The sequence below is a fragment of the Scyliorhinus canicula genome, chromosome 21 (genome assembly GCF_902713615.1).
Source record: "Scyliorhinus canicula chromosome 21, sScyCan1.1, whole genome shotgun sequence".
Taxonomy (NCBI): Eukaryota; Metazoa; Chordata; class Chondrichthyes; order Carcharhiniformes; family Scyliorhinidae; genus Scyliorhinus; species Scyliorhinus canicula.
The window spans coordinates 7,753,864-7,774,030 of NC_052166.1; the positions used below are offsets into that span (position 1 = coordinate 7,753,864).

At 54.6% G+C, this 20,167-nt stretch overlaps 1 protein-coding gene across 5 annotated transcripts in view; it reads right to left on the reverse strand.

The window, feature by feature from the left end:
- The window catches only part of ptpn18 (protein tyrosine phosphatase non-receptor type 18), a 108,201-nt gene that overhangs the window by 49,302 nt on the left and 38,732 nt on the right, over positions 1-20,167 (reverse strand). For all 5 annotated transcript variants that reach the window (XM_038782079.1, XM_038782080.1, XM_038782078.1 and 2 more), the window contains exons 5-8: positions 12,746-12,784; positions 11,113-11,184; positions 6,111-6,173; positions 2,854-3,002 (exon numbers count right to left, since the gene is read on the reverse strand). In XM_038782079.1, the coding sequence (XP_038638007.1) occupies positions 2,854-3,002; positions 6,111-6,173; positions 11,113-11,184; positions 12,746-12,784 (323 nt within the window). The remainder of the gene's footprint in view (positions 1-2,853; positions 3,003-6,110; positions 6,174-11,112; positions 11,185-12,745; positions 12,785-20,167) is intronic.

Here is a 20,167-nt window from a genome sequence, read left to right on the forward strand (position 1 = left end):
AACAGCTTCTGAAGAAATACAGCCAGGGTTTCTGCATGGGTCTGAGAGGGGTCAGATCTTTTTCTTTAAAGCAGTGACTCAACGTCTCTCTATCTCAAAGAACATCTCTGTCCAACAGGCATTTCAGAGTGCCAATGGTATTAAAAGTGGATTGAGAATCAAGATGGGTTTTTTCTTTTTGTTTAAGTGGGAATAAATCTATCAGTTAAGGATTACTGTATTCGCTGTATTGAGTAGCATTGTTAAAGGGGAAATTATTGCTATTTTCTGGTGTGATGTTGAAGATTTCAACACTGTGTTGTAATAAAGTTTGTTTGAATAAACCCTATCCCTGTTTCTTTGTGAAATCAGTCCTGGAGTGAAGTATCCATTCCTCACACTCTTACAAAATTGAAATTAAATATTGGGCTTTCTGTCCAGGAGCTGCTTTTGGGGTCTGGTCTGGGATTGTAATAAGCGCCACTATAAATACTCCCAACGAAGCAGCCCCAATACAGTTCAGATACATCATTCCATTAACAAAACAGGTTTACTCTTTATCCTCGGTGTAGACCTTTGCAAAGAGAACCTTTCAAGATCGGATACGGTACACTTGTCTTATCAGACCATTCAGCAAAATGTCGCACTGTCGGGGAGTCAGCATCGAGAGGGGTAGCCGCAGTGCCGCATGGTCAGCATCAAGGGCGGCGCAGTTGGAAGGTCAGCGCCGAGGGACTGCCGTACTGTCCGAGGGTCAGCATCGAGGGAGTGCCGCACTGTCCGAGGGTCAGCGTCGAGGGAGTGCCGCACTCTCCGAGGGTCAGCATCAAGAGAGTGCCGCACTGTCCCAGGGTCAGCGTCGAGGGAGTGCCGCACTGTCCCAGGGTCAGCCCCGAGGGAGCGCCGCACTGTCCCAGGGTCAGCCCCGAGGGAGTGCCGCACTGTCCCAGGGTCAGCCCCGAGGGAGTGCCGCACTGTCCCAGGGTCAGCCCCGAGGGAGTGCCGCACTGTCCGAGGGTCAGCCCCGAGGGGGTGCCGCACTGTCTGAGGGTCAGCGTCGAGGGAGCGCCACACTGTCCCAGGGTCAGTGTCGAGGGCGCTCCGCACTGTCCCAGGTTCAGAGTCGAGGGAGTGCCGCACTGTCCCAGGGTCAGCCCCGAGGGAGTGCCGCACTGTCCCAGGGTCAGCGTCGAGGGAGCGCCGCACTGTCCCAGGGTCAGCCCCGAGGGAGTGCCGTACTGTCCCAGGTTCAGAGTCGAGGGAGCGCCGCACTGTCCCAGGGTCAGCATCAAGGGAGTGCCGCACTGTCCCAGGGTCAGCGTCGAGGGAGTGCCGCACTGTCCCAGGGTCAGCCCCGAGGGAGTGCCGCACTGTCCCAGGGTCAGCCCCGAGGGAGTGCCGTACTGTCCCAGGGTCAGCGTCGAGGGAGTGCCGCACTGTCCCAGGGTCAGCCCCGAGGGAGTGCCGTACTGTCCCAGGGTCAGCGTCGAGGGAGCGCCGTACTGTCCCAGGGTCAGCGTCGAGGGGGCGCCGCACTGTCCCAGGGTCAGCGTCGAGGGAGTGCCGCACTGTCCGAGGGTCAGCGTCGAGGGAGTGCCGCACTGTCCGAGGGTCAGCTTCGAGGGAGTGCCGCACTGTCCGAGGATCAGCCCCGAGGGAGTGCCGCACTGTCCCAGGGTCAGCGTCGAGGGAGTGCCGCACTGTCCCAGGGTCAGCGTCGAGGGGGCGCTGAACTGTCCGAGGGTCAGCGTCGAGGGAGTGCCGTACTGTCCGAGGGTCAGCGCCGAGGGGGCGCCGCACTGTCCGAGGGTCAGCGCCGAGGGTGCGCCGAACTGTCCGAGGGTCAGCCCCGAGGAAGTGCCGCACTGTCCGAGGATCAGCCGCGAGGGAGTGCCGCACTGTCCGAGGGTCAGCGTCGAGGGAGTGCCGTACTGTCCGAGGGTCAGCCCCGAGGGAGTGCCGCACTGTCCGAGGGTCAGCCCAGAGGGAGTGCCGCACTGTCCCAGGGTCAGCGTCGAGGGAGTGCCGCACTGTCCCAGGGTCAGCCCCGAGGGAGTGCCGCACTGTCCCAGGGTCAGCCCCGAGGGAGTGCCGCACTGTCCCAGGGTCAGCGTCGAGGGAGTGCCGTACTGTCCCAGGGTCAGCCCCGAGGGAGTGCCGCACTGTCTGAGGATCAGCCGCGAGGGAGTGCCGCACTGTCCGAGGGTCAGCGTCGAGGGAGTGCCGTACTGTCCGAGGGTCAGCCCCGAGGGAGTGCCGCACTGTCCGAGGGTCAGCCCAGAGGGAGTGCCGCACTGTCCCAGGGTCAGCGTCGAGGGAGTGCCGCACTGTCCCAGGGTCAGCCCCGAGGGAGTGCCGCACTGTCCCAGGGTCAGCCCCGAGGGAGTGCCGCACTGTCCCAGGGTCAGCGTCGAGGGAGTGCCGCACCGTCCCAGGGTCAGCCCCGAGGGAGTTCCGCACTGTCCGATTTTCAGCATCGTGGGGGCACAGAAATATTCTGTCGAGATGACATGCTGAACCCCATGTGCCGTTTCGGGAAGTCGTCTGTGGGAGTAGGGACTCTGTCCCATTGTCCTGGAGACAATATTGATCGCTCGCAACACAACATCGCTGAGGAAATCCTGGTGAAGAGGGACATAATTTGTAGGATTTTGCTGTGCGCTTATTGGCTCCCAAAATTGGTTGCATGAAAATGGGGCCTAGCATTTCAAATGCTGTCAGACAACCCGAGCCTATAATTCTGCTTGGACAGACAGTCCGGCCTCACTGTTCAGTCCCTCACACACACGGCCTAGCACGCGCATTAACCTGAGGCCTTGCTTAGCCTTGTAGAGGGAGGGCAGAGTGTCTCCATGCCTCAGCCTGTCTCCCTACCTGCAGTGCACACAGATGGGGGAGGTCAGCTCGCCCTGGCGCCGGTCAATCAGGTCTAACATTTCCAGGAGATTGTTGAAGTCCCTCGGGATGCCGTGATCGGGCCAGGCCACGTACTGGAACTGGTGAATGGCACGGACCTCCGTCTCCTGTAACGGGAGCAGGCATTATGAGCAACGTAGACCTCCCTCCCCATCTCTACCCCTTTCCGCTACCGAGCAACCGACTCCGTCCCGCGCCTCTGGCACCCAGCCCGAGATTCAGCCAGCACCTTCGCTGCCACCACGCTACGTTTGACCCCCATATGAACTTCCTGTGTCAAATTTGGGGCAGCGCAGGGGCAGGGGTGTAATTTGAGGGAGCTGGTGGGGGGGGGGGGGGAAATAATGAAGGATCCCAGGGATGAGTGGGCTAGGAGTGGTGGAAGGGGAAGGAGGGAGCCAGGGTGGGGAGGAGGGAAGAGGAATCCGGGGGAGGGGGAGGAACGAGGCGGGGGGAGGAGATGAGGGAGCCAGGGGTGAAGGCGGAACGACTGAACCCAGGTCGAGTGGGTGGAATGGGGGAACCCGGGTTGAGGGGGAGGAACAGAAACAGGAGGTCGCCATTTGACCGTTGGAGCCTGCTCCGCCATTAATTATGAATAGAGCTGATTGAGTTTAGTACCTTGATTCCGCCTTCCCAAATATCCACTGATCCCTTTAGCCCCAAGAGCTATATCTAATTCCTTCTTGAAATCACACAACAGCCTCAATTACTTTCTGTGGTAGCGTTTCGCAGCCACAGATTCCCCGCTCTCTGGGTGAAGAAATTTCTCCTCACATGTGTCCACAAACTATGACCCCTAATTCTGGACTCCCCCACCATCGGGAACATTCTTTCCGAATCGACGCTGTCTAATCCGGTTAGAATTTTATAAATTTCTATGAGATCCCCCTCTCACTCTTCTAAACTCCAATGGGTATAATCCTCACCGATTTAGTCTCTCCTCACATGACAGCCCCGCCATCCCAGGAATCAGACTGACAAATCTTCGCTGCACTCCCTCCTGAGCAAGGACATCCTTCCTCAGATAAGGACACCAAAACTGCACTCAATACTCCAGGTGTGGCCTCACCCAAGGCCCTAAACAGTAAAACATCTCTCCTCTCGCTATGAAGACCAAAATGGCAGTTGACTTCTTCACTGCCTGATTGAACCTGTGGGTTTTATCATGTTAAGCACACTGAGATAACACGGGCTGCAACTGGATGCAGCTATAACTGAAATATGCTCCAGACCTTGAAGTTAGTTGAATTTGATTTATTGAACCTGTCACACTGAGTTGGCTCAGTTCTCTGTGAGTTCGACTCTCTGCTAACCTAAGTGTGATTAGTCTGTCTGACTGAACCAGACTAGCTCCTAGCCACGTGCTGGAGATATATATACACCCTGACTCACTCTGTAGATGTCCCCGGTGGAAAGAGGCGGAATGTGAGTGTCTCATGCCTTCTATAGTGGGAAACCACCCCAAAGTGTTCTGCCTGCTGATTGGTTATGTCCTAGAACAAAGAAAATTACAGCACAGGAACAGGCCCTTCGGCCCTCCCAGCCTGCGCCGATCCAGATCCTTTATCTAAACCTGTTGCCTATTTTCCAAGGATCTACTTCCCTCTGTTCCCCGCCCGTTCATATATTTGTCCAGATGCATCTTAAATGATGCTATCGTGCCCGCCTCTACCACCTCCGCTGGCAAAGCGTTCCAGGCACCTGTTCTGTGTTCATTAGCTGCCTGTCTGTATCTCATTATGTGCATCGTGACAGGTTTGCTTTCAGTGACTGATGCACGAGGGCACCAAGGTCTCGCTGAATATCCACCTCTCTCAATTTCTATGAGAAATGGGCAGCACGGTAGCATTGTAGATAGCACAATTGCTTCACAGCTCCAGGCTCCCAGGTTCGATTCCGACTTGGGTCACCGTCGGTGCGGAGTCTGCATTACCTCCCCGTGTCTGTGTGGGTTTCCTCCGGGTGCTCCGGTTTCCTCCCACAGTCCAAAGATGTGCAGGTTAGGTGGACTGGCCATAAATTGCCCTTAGTGTCCAAAATTGCCCGTAGTGTTGGGTGGGGTTACTGGGTTATGGGGATGGGGTGGAGGTGTTGACCTTGGGTAGGGTGCTCTTTCCAAGAGCCGGTGCAGACTCGATGGGCCGAATGGCCTCCTTCTGCACTGTAAATTCTATGATAATTTACATCCACTAAATAATAATCTGCCTTCCGATGTTTGCTACTGAAGCGGGCAGCGTGGTAGCATGGTGGTTAGCATAAATGCTTCACAGCTCCAGGGTCCCAGGTTCGATTCCCGGCTGGGTCACTGTCTGTGCGGAGTCTGCACGTCCTCCCTCTGTGTGCGTGGGTTTCCTCCGGGTGCTCCGGTTTCCTCCCACAGTCCAAAGATGTGCGGGTTAGGTGGATTGGCCATGCTAAATTGCCCGTAGTGTCCTAAAAAGTAAGGTTAAGGGGGGGGGTTATTGGGTTACGGGTATAGGGTGGATATTTGGGTTTGAGTAGGGTGATCATTGCTCGGCACAACATCGAGGGCCGAAGGGCCTGTTCTGTGCTGTACTGTTCTATGTTCTGTGCACCTCACATTTACCCACATTGTACTGTATCTGCCATGTATGTGCCCACCCACTCAGCCTGTCCGAATCCCACTGAAGCATCTCAGCTTCCTCCTCACAGCTCACCCTCCCACCCAACGTTGTATCATTTGCAAATTTGGAGTTACTACATTTAGATCCCTCGTCCAAATCATTAATATATAATGTCAATCGTTGGGGTCCCAACACAGACCCCTGCGGTACCCCGCTCGTCGTTTACCCCGCTACCTACTTCCCAAAATCCACAAAAAGGACTGTCCCGGCAGGCCCATTGTGTCAGCATGCTCCTGCCCCACTGAACAGCTCTTCTCCCCGCTCGTCACTGCCTGCCAATCAGAAAAAGACCCATTCATTTCAATTATTTGCTTCCTGTCTGCTAACCTGCTTTCTATCCATCTCAAGGCACCACCCATAATCCCAAAGACGTTAACTTTGCACAGTAACCTGCTGTGCGAGGACGAGGGGAGTCCAAAGGAGACAGGGGGAGGGTTTTGAGGATGTATTGGAGCCGCTGTTGGATTGGTGTTGAGGCGGGGAGGCGAGTCGATGAGTGAGGTTGTTGGGTTCGAGGGATGCTTGTGACGTTATTCCACAGTTCCCAGCGCGTATGTGCAGACTTACATCCAATAAGGTGACAGAGAGAGTCCGAATTATCACCTCATTCCTCAGAGACTCTGTAACAACCTGTGGAGGGAGAGAGGGAAGAGAATAAAACTGGAGTTAAACTGGAGTAAGACTGGGGGCTGAGACAGAGAGAGAGAGCAAGCGACAGAGAGAGAGAGAGAGAGAGAGAGTGAGAGAGAGTGAAACTGAAACTGTAGTGAGAGTGGGGGCTGAGACAGAGAGAGAGAGTGAGCGACAGGGAGAGAGAGAGAGGAGTGAAACTGGAGTGAGAGTGGGGCTGAGACAGAGAGAGTGAGCGACAGAGAGAATGAGCGACAGCGAGAGGCAGAATGTGTGAGAGTGAGAGAGAGGCAGAGAGAGAGAGAGGCAGAGTGAGTGAGAGAGAAGAAAGTGAAACAGGAGAGTGGGGCTGAGACAGAGAGTGAGCGACAGCGAGAGGCAGAGTGTGTGAGAGTGAGAGAGAGGCAGAGAGAGAGAGAGGCAGAGTGAGTGAGAGAGAAGAAAGTGAAACAGGAGAGTGGGGCTGAGACAGAGAGAGAGTGAGCCACAACGAGAGGCAGAGTGTGTGAGAGTGTGAGAGAGAGAGAGAGACAGAGAGAAAGAGAGAGGCAGAGTGAGAGACAGGCAGATTGAGACACGCAGAGAGAGTGGGGCAGAGTGTGAGGGAGGGGCAGAGTGTGAGGGAGGGGCAGTGTGAGGGAGGGGCAGTGTGAGGGAGGGGCAGAGTGTGAGGGAGGGGCAGTGTGAGGGAGGGGCAGTGTGAGGGAGGGGCAGAGTGTGAGGGAGGGGCAGAGTGTGAGGGAGAGGCAGAGTGTGAGGGAGAGGCAGTGAGGGAGAGGCAGAGTGTGAGGGAGAGGCAGTGTGAGGGAGAGAGAGAGGCAGAGTGTGAGAGAGAGAGAGAGGCAGAGTGTGAGGGAGAGAGAGGCAGAGTGTGAGAGAGAGAGAGAGAGGCAGAGTGTGAGAGAGAGAGAGAGGCAGAGTGTTTGAGAGAGAGAGGCAGAGTGTGAGAGAGAGAGAGGCAGAGTGTGAGAGAGAGAGAGAGGCAGAGTGAGGGAGAGAGAGAGGCAGAGTGTGAGAGAGAGAGAGAGGCAGAGTGTGTGAGAGAGAGAGAGGCAGAGTGTGAGAGAGAGAGAGAGAGAAAGAGAGAGAGAGAGAGTGAGGCAAAATGTGGTGAATGTGTAACCTCTATAAATTCACACTGTACATTACTGTGTCCCTGTGGGCTCCATCTGTGAGCCGTTGCGCGGCTCTGCCCACAGGGGGAGATGAGGAGCATGTACAGGGCTCCGCCCTTGGCTCCGCCCCCAGCAGGAAGTATAAGTGCTGCGGTCCTGCGAGACCGGCCTCAGTTCAGTTTAGTCACAGGCAGGCTCAGTTGTAAGCCGATTAAAGCCACAGTTTACTTTAACTCGTGTCCCTGAATGAATTGATGGTTGCATCAATTTAATCGACTTAAAAACTACAATGGAATCAGCCCTCAAACCTGACCGACTGGAGCTTGATCCACAGGCCGCAGAAGCAAAATAAATTTTTAGCATTGGCTTCGGTGCTTCAAGGCCTACCTGGCTGCGTCGACTACCTCCTCTGTTACAGAAGAAAAGAAACTCAGTCTTCTCCACGCACGTGTGAGCCATCGTATTTCAACTCAACTTGATGTAACTGACTCTTATACCGAGGCCCTCGCAATGCTCGACCGCCTGTACGTGCGGCCCGTGAATGAAGTCTACGTGCGGCACATCTTTACAACTCGCCGCCAGCGCCCTGCAGAGTCGCTAGAAGACTATGTGCGCGACCTTAAAGCTCTAGCACGAGAATGTAACTTCCAGGCCGTGACAGCCTCCCAGCACATGGAACTCGCCGTCCGAGACGTGTATGTTGCAGGGGTCCGATCCAATTATGTGCGGCAGCGTCTTCTCGAGAAAGGGGCCCAGGACCTGGAGGACACAATAAAACTAGCAACCTCGTTAGAGGTCGCTTTCCAAAGTTTAAATGCGTTCCTTGCCGATCACGCGACCCCATCGTGGACCCCCGACCAGAGACTGCCCCAGGCCTGCGCCGCGCAGCCACCCGCCCACCACGGAGGGCTATCGTGCCACTTTTGCGGCCAGCCCCAACACTCCCTGCAGCACTGCCCGGCCCGCAACCTGCTGACTCCGCCTCCGCACAACATGTGCCATCCTCCCCTACACGGCCGGCCATGTGCGATTCATGGGGGCCGCCATCTTGGGCGCCACCTTCTTTGCCGCCCACCACGTGCGATCCATGGGGGCTGCCATCTTGCCCATCACCCGCTACGCCACTCAACGATTGCGACTTCCGTGCACGGTGATCACGGGGCCGCTCCAGCACCGCCGACCACGTCACCGGCTACCCGCAGCTCAGCGCAGTCACATTGGACCAGTCGCGGCCAAAGCACCTCAAGAGCTCCAGGATGTCCGTCCAGATCAATGGATACAAGACAGCGTGCCTGTTCGACTCCGGGAGCACCGAGAGCTTTGTTCACCCAGATCTGGTAAGGCGCTGCTCGCTCCCGATTTTTCCGACACAGCAAACAATCTCCCTCGCCTCGGGGTCACACTCCGTTCAGATACAGGGGTGCACTATTGCGACGTTAACAATACAGGGCACCAACTTCCAACTGTATGTACTCGCAGACCTCTGCGCCCCCCCCTCCTCCTAGGACTGGATTTCCAGTGCAACCTCAGGAGCCTAACATTCAGCTTCGGCGGATCCTACCCCCACTCACTATATGCAGTCTAGAAACTCTGAAAATCGACCACTCTTCGCTAATCTCACCACCAACTGCAAACCAGTGGCCACGTGCAGCAGGAGGTATAGCCTGCAGGACAGGGTATTTATCAGAGCCGAAGTCCAGCGGCTCCCACGTGAGGGAGCCATAAAGGCCAGTAACAGCCCCTGAAGAGCTCAGGTGGTCGTCAAAACCGGGGAAAAGTTCCGGACGGCGGTTGATTACAGCCAGACCATTAACCGGTTCACGTAACTCGATGCGTACCCCCTCCCCCGGATTGCAGACATGGTAAATCAGATCGCCCAGTACCGCATCTTCTCCACGGTGGATCTGAAGTCTGCATACCACCAGCTCCCAATCCACCCGGAGGACCGCCACTACACGGCGTTCGAGGCAGACGGCCGCCTTTTCCATTTCCTCCGGCTTCCCTTTGGCGTCACGAATGGGGTCTCGGTGTTCCAACGGGCAATGGACCGAATGGTGGACCAGTACGGGCTGCGGGCGACGTTTCCGTACTTGGATAACGTCAGCATCTGCGGCCATGACCAGCAGGACCACGACGCCAACCTCCACCGATTTCTCCAAACCGCCCAAAAACTCAACCTCACATATAACAAGGAGAAATGTGTTTTCCGCACAACCAGACTAGCCATCCTCGGCTATGTCGTGCAAAACGGGGTCCTAGGACCCGACCCTGACCGTATGCAACCCCTTTTACAACTCCCTCTCCCTCTGTTCCAGGGCCCTCAAGAGGTGCCTCGGATTTTTATCATACTACGCCCAGTGGGTCCCCCAGTATACATCAAGGAGGACATCGCCAAAGCCGCCATGCGGGCGGTGGATGAATCCGTCCCATTCCAGGTGGAGAGCGACGTATCAGAGGTCGCTCTCGCTGCCACTCTGAACCAGGCAGGTAGGCCAGTGGCTTTCTTCTCCCGAACCCTCTCCGCTTCGGAACTTCGACACTCCTCAGTCGAAAAGGAAGCCCAAGCCGTTGTGGAAGCCGTACGGCACTGGAGGCACTACCTCGCAGGCAGGAGGTTCACCCTCATCACAAACCAGAGATCGGTTGCCTTTATGTTCGATAACTCGCAGCGGGGCAAAATTAATAATGACAAAATCTTGCGGTGGAGGATTGAATTCTCCACCTATAATTATGACATAGTATACCGTCCTGGGAAGCTCAACGAGCCCCCAGATGCCCTGCCCCGCGGCACATGCGCCAGCGCGCAAGACGACCGACTACAGGTTATCCACAATGACCTCTGCCACCCGGGGGTCACCCGGCTCGCCCACTACGTCAAGGCCCGCAATCTGCCTTTCTCCACCGAGGAGGTTGAAGCTGTCACCAGGAATTGCCCGATCTGTGCGGAGTGTAAACCGCACTTCTATAGACCAGACAAGGCCCACCTGGTAAAGGCATCCCGGCCCATTTCAAAGGGCCCCCTCCCTTCGACCAACCGTAACATCTACTTTCTCAATATTATAGATGAATTCTCCCGTTTCCCATCCCATGCCCCGATATGACCTCCCATACAGTCATCAGAGCCCTGCAGTGTCTTCACCCTGTTTGGTTTCCCCAGTGACAGTGGCTCGTCCTTCATGAGCGACGAGCTGCGTCAGTACCTGCTCGACAAGGGCATTGCTTCGAGCAGGGCTACCAGCTATAACCCCAGGGGAAACGGGCAGGTGGAGAGGGAGAACGCGAAGGTCTGGAAGACCGTCCTACTGACCCTATGGTCCAGGAATCTCCCGACCTCCCACTGGCAGGAGGTCCTCCCCGACGCGCTCCATGCAATTAGGTCCCTCCTTTGTACGGCCATGAATCAGACTTCTCACGAGCGATTATTTGTCTTCCCTAGGGGCACTACCACGATTAAAGCCACAGTTTACTCGTGTCTCTGAATGAATTGATGGTCGCATCACAAAGTGTGAGAGAGAGGCAGAGTGAGAGAGAGAGAGAGAGAGAGAGAGGCAGAGTGAGACAGAGAGTGAGAGAGAGAGACAGGTAGAGAGAGAGAAAGACAGGGTGAGTGCTTGAGGCAGACAGACAGTAAGTCTGAGCGAGAGACAGGCAGAGTGAGTGAGAGAAAGAAACAGAGGTAGGCAGGCAGAGTGTGTGAGTGAGACAGACAGGAAGAGAGAGTGTGAGAGTGAGAGAGGCAGGCAATCAGAATGAGAGAGAGTGTGAGAGAGTGGCAGGCAGAGTGAGAGAGGGAGTGACAGAGAGTGGTTTGGACAATGACTCACGTTGGTGACAGTGAAGGGGCCCAAGACAATAGTTTCTTCCTCCTCTGTTGCCCAGTAACGTTCACACTTTTTCTGTAAATAGAGAAAAACAGGCAGGATGGGAGAGAGAGAGAGAGGGGCAGTTTCCTAAGACCAGACCCCACTCAGATACCGCCCACACATCCTGACTTTCTCAAGAAAAACTTCCTCTACACTGTCCCCATCAAACACTCCCAGGACAGGTACACCCCCGGGGTGGAATACAGAGTAAAGCTCCCTCTACACTGTCCCCATCAAACACTCCCAGGACAGGTACAGCACAGGGTTAGATACAGAGTAAAGCTCCGTCTACACTGTCCCCATCAAACACTCCCAGGACAGGTACAGCACGGGGTTAGATACAGAGTAAAGCTCCCTCTACACTGTCCCCATCAAACACTCCCAGGACAGGTACAGCACGGGGTTAGATACAGAGTAAAGCTCCCTCTACACTGACCCCATCAAACACTCCCAGGACAGGTACAGCACGGGGTTAGATACAGAGTAAAGCTCCCTCTACACTGTCCCCATCAAACACTCCCAGGACAGGTACAGCAAGTGGTTAGATACAGAGTAAAGCTCCCTCTACACTGTCCCCATCAAACCCTCCCAGGACAGGTACAGCACGGGGTTAGATACAGAGTAAAGCTCCCTCTACACTGTCCCCATCAAACACTCCCAGGGCAGGTACAGCACGGGGTTAGATACAGAGTAAAGCTCCCTCTACACTGACCCCATCAAACACTCCCAGGACAGGTACAGCACGGGGTTAGATACAGAGTAAAGCTCCCTCTACACTGCCCCCATCAAACATTCCCAGGACAGGTGCAGCACGGGGTTAGATACAGAGTAAAGCTCCCTCTACACTATCCCCATCAAACACTCCCAGGACAGGTACAGCACGGGGTTAGATACAGAGTAAAGCTATCCTTACACTTTGGTAGGCATGGTACCACAGTAGTTAGCACTGCTGCCTCACTGCTCCAGGGACCCGGGTTCAGTTCCGGCCTCAGATTGCTGTCTGTAAGGAGTTTCTACTTCCTCCCTGTGCCCGTGCGGGTTTCCTCCGGATGCTCCGGTGGCCTCCCTCCGGAGATTAGGTGGATTGTCCGTGATAAATCTCCGAGTGGCCAAGAGGTTAGGTGGGGTTATTGGGTTATGCAATTGGGGTGGAGGTGTGGGCTGAAGTAGAGTGCTCTTTCCAAGGGCCGGTGCAGACTCGATGGGCGGAATGGCCTCCTTCTGCACTGTAATTTCGATGATTCCCCATCAAACACTCCCACCGCGGTTACTCTGTGGGATTCTCTCCCCTGCAGGCAGAATATATCCAAAAGCGATTGGTGGCCAAACAGAGAGATTGTTTTTCGCGAGCCGCCATCGTGGTTGGAAAGGCGGCTGAGGGATATGCGGGTGGGAGGGCAATGACAATTTCCGCTGAGCAAGATCCCACAGACCTCCCCAATGTGACCACGTCTGGATATTCCGGTGCCTCCCCCTGATCTCGTTAAATGCTGTACGCAGGTTCGAGCGCCCTCCCTCTTACATCACCTCCATCCGCGCCCCCCTCCCCCCCGCCCCCCACTTACCCAGATAGATCGGCCTCTCCATCACTTACCTTCCCAAGCTCAAATTCCCGGCACGCCATGACGACCACCTGAAATACAAGGGAAAGGGGGGGGGGGTTAAGGTGTTGTGCTGGTGAGGCCCAACATGGCTGCCGAGGCCCGAGTTTAACAGGTAGACTGTTGGGGGGAGGGTGGAGGGGAAACTTGGGTCGCAGGAAACACGTCCCATGCTAGAATGTTCTTTGATTAGCCTGCGGAATAGGCCGAGCGGAAAGTGCGAAGGATGGGCCGGGGTCCAAAAGGTTGGCGGAATATCCCTCCGCCCCCCTCAGGAATGTGATGTGTTGGGTATGCTGGGTCTGCGAGGACTGCGTTTACTGCAGCAGTGAGAGAGACCGGCTTCCAACACTTGTAGAAATGCAACTCGATTTTATTGAACTCTTAACTATTAAACATACTTGAACTGTGGGTTGACACTATGCTGAGTTGACTGGAGACCTGAGGCCAACCTGACCAGACTATCTTACTACCACATGGTGGATGTTCGTGTTGTCGCTCACGGGCTCTGGTTGTCTCAGAGGCTGGATCCCAAGAGAGCGGGAAAACTAGTGCCCTCTGACTTTATCGTGGCCGTGTCCTGTCTGGTGATTGGCTGCTGTGTTCTGTGTGTTAATTGGTCATCCTGTGTGTCAATCAGTATATGTCTGTGCACCATCATATACTTCTGTGTATATTATGACATCTCCCCCTTTTTAAAAAAATGTGTACATGGCAATAAATAGTGAGTATGTGAGCGTATTTACATGACTAGGAACCTGACTATATACAAAAATACGAACGTATTTACATGGGAAGGTATCTAGTGCAGATAGAGTGCATATAACAAATCATGGAAAACAATATGTACAGGCGAGCAAACGAAGAACCAAGGCAACAAAACAATCAGTCTATAAATTCAGTCTCTGTGGTGGGTGACAAATTCTGGTTGACCGCCTCAAGGGTGGGTCAGGGACCGCCTGCGCTGGAATGGGCAGAGCTGTATCGACTGCAGAGGGTGGCAAAAGAAGAGGTAGACCGGTGATCTCTTGGAAGGGCGTGTCCCGAGGATGGATCGGGGGAGGCAGGGGATCACGTTCAGGTGGCGAGCATGGAAGCAGCCGAAGAAAAAAGAACCATCCTGCATGCGAACTAGAAATGATCTGGGGGCCACTTGCTTGACCACCACAGCTGTGGGAGACCAGCCACTGTCAGGTAGCTGAAACCAAACTTGGTCATCAGAGACGAGAGCAGGGAGATCCGCGGCGTGGCGTCATACGCCGACTTGCATTGGGCACGAGACAGTTACATTTTTTGTAGGACCGGACCGGAAAATTGTCAAGGTCCGGAGGATGTGGATTGCAGGCACCATCGTCCGTAATGTGCGGTTCATTAGCAGTTGTGCTGGGGACAGGCCAGCTGACAAAGGAGTCGCCCAGTAGGCTAGCAGTGCGAGGTGAAGGCCTGATCCCGCATCAGCCGCTTTACACGGGAGTCGTTTGACAATATGTACCCCCTTTTCAGCTTTGACTGGGGGTAGTGGGGACTCGAGGTGACGTGCGTGAAATTGTACCGTCGGGCAAAATCGGTCCACTCCTGACTGAAAAAACACGGGCCATCATCGGTCATGACCGTACTGGAATGCCATGACGGGCAAAGGTCTCTTTGCACGCCCGGATGACCGTTGCTGATGTGAGGTCATGCAGCCTTACCACCTCGGGGTAGTTAGAGGAGTAATCCACAATGAGGACGTAGTCCCGGCCTTGTGCGTGGAAAGGATCAATGCCAACCTTGGTCCATGGGGACGGCACCAGTTCATGTGGCTGCAAAGTCTCTCGGTTGAGCCGGCTGGAACCGTTGGCACGTTGGGCAATTTAGAACAGTGTTGGCGATGTCCTGATTGATGCCAGGCCAGTACACTGCCTCACGGGCTCGCCGGCGACACTTTCCCACCCCCAGGTGACAATCGTGGAGCTGGCTAAGGACGAGCTCCCGCATGCTTTGCGGTATGACGATCCTGTCCAATTTCAACAGAATTCTATCTACCACTGCCAGATCGTCTTTAACGCTGTAGAATTGCGGGCACTGGCCCTTTCGCCACCCGTCTGTGAGATGGCGCATGACCCGTTGGAGCAGAGGGTCCTTGGCTGTTTCACGACGAATCTGGATGACTCGTTCGTCAGTGGCGGGAAAGTTGGATGCGCAGAACTCAACATGGGCATCAATTTGGCAAACAAAGTCCGACTGCTCGCACGGCGTAGTGACGGAGTGAGAGAGTGCATCGGCCACAATGAGCTCCTTGCCCGGGGTGTAGACCAGTTTGAAATCATAGCATCTGAGCTTGAGGAGGATGCGCTGCAGGCGTGGCGTCATATCGTTGAGATCCTTCTGGATGATGTGAACCAGTGGTCCGTTTCGACCGTAAATTTGGGGAGTCCATACACGTAGTCATGGAATTTGACAATTCCCGTGAGGAGGCCCAGGCACTCTCGATTTGAGCAGAGCGCTGCTCAGTGGGTGTCATTGCACGTGATGCATATGCGACTGGGGCCCAGGAGGAGGATTCGTCGCGCTGGAGGAGCACTGCCCCCATGCCCCATTGGCTCGCATCGGTGGAGATCTTCGTCTCCTTGGCAGGGTCGAAGAATGCCAGTACCGGGGCCTTGGTGAGTTTCACCCTGAGTTCACGTCACTCTCGCTCGTGAGCGCGGAGCCACTGGAAGTCGGTGGTTTTCTTCACAAGATTGCGGAGAGCTGTGAGATGCGAGGTTGGAGATAAACGTCCTCAGGAAGTTGACCATCCCCAGGAAGTGGAGGACGGCCTTCTGGTCCTCCGGTGTCTTCATAGCCTTGATCGGCGACACCTTTTCTGCATCTGGCTGCACACCGAACTGCGAAATATGGTCGCCGAGGAACTTTACTTCTGCTTGACCAAAGGAGCCGGAGACCATGCTCGTGGATCCTCTGGAACATGCGCTTGTATCGATCAATGTGTTCCTGTGGAGTGGTGGGTCAGACAATGATGTCATCGACATACACCCGCACCCCCTCGATGCCCTCCATAATTTGCTCCATTATTCGGTGGAACACCTCCGAGGCAGAGATGATACCAAAAGGCATCCGGTTGTAACAATACCGGCCAAACCCGGTGTTAAAAGTGCAGAGCTTCCGACTGGGTGTCAAGTTGTAGCTGCCAAAACCCCTTGGAGGCGTCCAACTTTGTGAAAAATTTGGCGTGAGCCATTTCGCAGGTGAGCTCTTTGCGCTTTGGGATTAGGTAGTGTTCCCTCATGATGTTACGGTTCAAATCTTTGGGGTCGATGCAAATGCACAGTTCTCCTGACGGTTTTCTAACACACACCATGGAGTTGTCCCAGTCGGTGGGTTCTGTTACCTTAGAATTGACGCCCTGGTCCTGGAGGTCCTGCAGCTGCTGCTTGAGGCGGTCCTGAAGGGGCGCCGGCACCCGGCGGGGTGCATGAACCACAAGGCGTGTCATTCAGTTTTAAAAGAGGTTTGTATGTGTAGGGGAGTGTGCCCATACCCTCGAAGACGCTGTGGTAACGAGTAATGATGTCCTTCAGGTGTGTCTGAAAGTCGGCGTCTGGTGAGGCTGATGCCTCAGCGGGCGCCATGGAGTGAACCCGCTGTACGAGATTCAGGATCTTGCACGCCTGAGCACAGAGCAGGGAAGCTTTATTGGACCCTACAATTTCGAAGCGCAGGGTGGCTTTTAAAGAATGATGAGATACCACAAACTGGCATGAGCCACTGGCAGCAATGGCATTGCCATTGTAGTCGAGAAGCTGGCAGGCGGATGGAAGGATGGCCGGCTTGACGTGGAGGCCGTCCAGGTCAGACTGCAAAATGAGGTTGGCTGAAGCGCCGGTGTCCAGCCTGAATCGGATGCGAGATTTGTTGACCGTAAGGGTGGCACACCACTCGTTGTCCAGATCAATGCTCATCACACACTTGGCCTTTTTTTGGGAAAGCATCGTACGATTGGTGATGATGCCCACCCGGAATGGGGATGCGAGATCCTCGGTGTCGGGGTCTGGAACCATGTCGGAGTCGGAATCTGCAACAGGTTGCTGCACTGACCGGACGTTCCTGCGCTGCTGCTGGGACCGATGTGAGGTGGGTATTTGAGCAGATCTGCACAGGGCTGCAGAGTGCCCAAGCTTGCCACACTGGAGACAGCGTCAAGATTTCTTGGGACATTGCCGCTTTAAGTGGGAGGAGCCACAGTTGTTACACGCCGTGATGTCAGGACGCTCGGTGCGTCACCGCGCATGCGCGGTGCGGTTGAACGATGTGCTCACCTGCGCAGTTCGGTCCTCGGCCTCGCCGTCCCCTCGGTCGTTGCGCGCAGGAACCTGGGAAAAGTGCGCAAAATGGCTGCCCTCATCCAGACTCGGGCCCTGGACCTGTTTTACAGCCTGCACCCGCTCCGCATCGTGGGGGCCTTGCCGCGTCGTCTCTGCCGCCTTAATGTGAGAGTACCGGTTAGTAGCGTGCTCATGCAGAGCGCAGATCTCGATGGCGATGGTGAGGGTGAGCTGCTTCACTTTAAGGAGATGCTGGCGTAGGGGGTCGGAGTGGACACGGAAAACGATCTGGTCGTGGATTATGGAGTCGGAGGTGGAGCCGTAATTACAGGATTGCACGAGGATACGGAGATGGGTTAAGGATTGAAAAGGTTCATCCATACCCTGCAAACGCTATTGAAACACGTAGCATTCAAAACTCTCGTTGACTTTGATGCCACAGTGGCTGTCGAACTTGAGCAGGACTATTTTAAACTTGGAATTGTCCTCGCCTTCATCAAATGTGAGGGAGTTGAAAATGTGAATGGCGTGTTCCCCGGCCTTGGAGAGAAAGAGAGCAATCTTTCTGGCATCTGACACGGCCTCGAGGTCGGTGGCTTCGAGGTGCAGCTGAAACTTCTGCTTAAAAATCTTCCAGTTGGCACCGAGGTTGCCGGCGAGGCGGAACGCGGGGGAGGGCGGACGCTGTCCATATTACCGGATGGCTGATCGCTGGTTAAAGGCAGACTATCTCAAGGTAGGTCCGTCAAACTCTAACATCACACACTGGTACCATGATGTGTTGGGTATGCTGGGTCTGCGAGGACTGCGTTTACCATAGCAGTGAGAGACACAGGCTTCCAACACTTGTAGAAATGCAACTCTATTTTATTGAACATACTTGAACTGTGGGTTGACACTATGCTGAGTTGACTGGAGACCTGAGGCTAACCTGACCAGACGATCTTGCTACCACATGGTGGATGTTCTAGTTGTTGCTCACGGGCTCTGGCTGTCTCAGAGGCTGCATCCCAAGAGAGCGAGAAAACCAGTGCCCTCTGGCTTTATAATGGCCGTGTCCTGTCTGGTGATTGGCTGTTGTGTTCTGTGTGTTAATTGGTCATCCTGTGTGTCAATCAGTGTATGTCTGTGCACCATCATATACCTGTGTGTATATTATGACAGAATGCTCCCCTCCTTCTCTCCCCCAGGCATGGCTTTACAGTGCTGGCAGGATTGACATGGGCAGCAGTGGGGCGGGGAACCATTGAAGAGTGGAGAAGACATGATTTATCAAGATAGAGAGAAATAGCGTGGTAGGGGGAGAGGGGAGGGAGATGGTGAGAGAGCAGGAGATGGGGGAGAGGCAAGAGAGGGGGAGTGGCGAGGGTGGAGGGGAAGAGTTGACGGGGGACAGAGATAGAAAGAGAGAGAGGGGGCAGTTAGAGAGAGAGTGTGCGATTTTGAGACCGTGTTGCGCTCGGGAAAGTTGATCGTGGGACAGGCTTCTTTCAGGCTTCCCAGCAGCCTTCATGCCTCACGGGATCTACCCAAATCCTGCGAGGTGGCAGAATCTGAAGGACGCTCAAATGGGGCGTGACCAAACGGCGCGCTTATTCAGGATCTACCGGCCTCCTGGGGACATACCAGCCTCCCCAACGAGGTTGCAACTGGACGCCATTCAGTACTGGGCCAGGCGGAACAGCACCCAGGGTATCTGCTGGTCCACTCCGAGAACTGGCCCTCTCCCTGGTCCGTGCACACGTTGGCACTGCCCGGAGTCAGGAGCATTGCCCGGGTGCCAGTGCAAGGGTGCATTACGGCGCTGCCAAGGGTCAGGGCTCGAGCGGGGACCATGCACATGGAAGGAGGGGTGGAGAGGTAGTTTGAAGTGTGGTTGGGGCGGGGGGTGGCATGGCCTCTGGGTTGGGGTAGATGACGGATGGGGGTCCTGGAATGTTGGGTTGGGAGGGACCCAAAGGGACTCCATAGCGGTATGTCCTCACTTGGGGAGGATGTGGGTAATGCCTGTGTGTGTGTGTGTGTGTGTGTGTGTGTGTGTGTATGTGTGTGTGTGTATGTGCGTGTGGGTGGTGTAGTGGACCCACAAGCTCACTGAGAGATAGGGTCACATTTTCAATATGGCAGCCCAATCCCGGAGATCAGCTCCCCAGCGCTGAAAGAAACTCGGAAGTGTGGACTATTTCGATGAGATACTCCCCTGGGCCCAAAAAAGTGACCAATAACAGTGCGGAACTCACTGAACACTCCCTGAAAAAGCTCCCACCACAAATAAACTTGGAAATCTTTCCATTAAATTAAGAGCTGCAAGGCTCCTTCCTTTTTATTCCCTTATTTCCCTTTTCATTTTGCTGTTATCATTTTTGATCCATGGGTGATTATTGGACACTATAGAACATAAGAACATAAGAGCTAGGAGCAGGAGTAGGCCATCTGGCCCCTCGAGCCTGCTCCGCCATTCAATGAGAACATGGCTGATCTTTTGTGGACTCAGCTCCACTTTCCGGCCTGAACACCAGAACCTTAATCCCTTTATTCTTCAAAAAACCATCTCAAATAAGGACTTTTTTTCCCCCTCTTACTTATGTGTTTTTTAACCCCTTAACCCTGTGTTTGTCTGTCTTGTGTGTGTAGAGAATGGGGGAGAGGGGGAAAATTAATGTGGGAACTAGGAATTAGGGCAGCACGGTAGCATAGTGGTTAGCATCAATGCTTCACAGCTCCAGGGTCCCAGGTTCGGTTCCCGGCTGGGTCACTGTCTGTGTGGAGTCTGCACGTCCTCCCCGTGTGTGCGTGGGTTTCCTCCGGGTGCTCCGGTTTCCTCCCACAGTCCAAAGATGTGCGGGTTAGGTGGATTGGCCATGCTAAATTGCCCGTAGTGTCCTAAAAAGTAAGGTTAAGGGGGAGTTGTTGGGTTATGGGTATAGGGTGGATACATGAGTTTGAGTAGGGTGATCATTGCTCGGCACAACATCGAGGGCCGAAGGGCCTGTTCTGTGCTGTACTGTTCTAAATTAGATAATAGTTAACAAGTTGTATTTGCTGCTTATTTTATTGTAGTTTTTATTATGAATTAACAGTAATGGAGTTTAAATTTACAAACCTGGT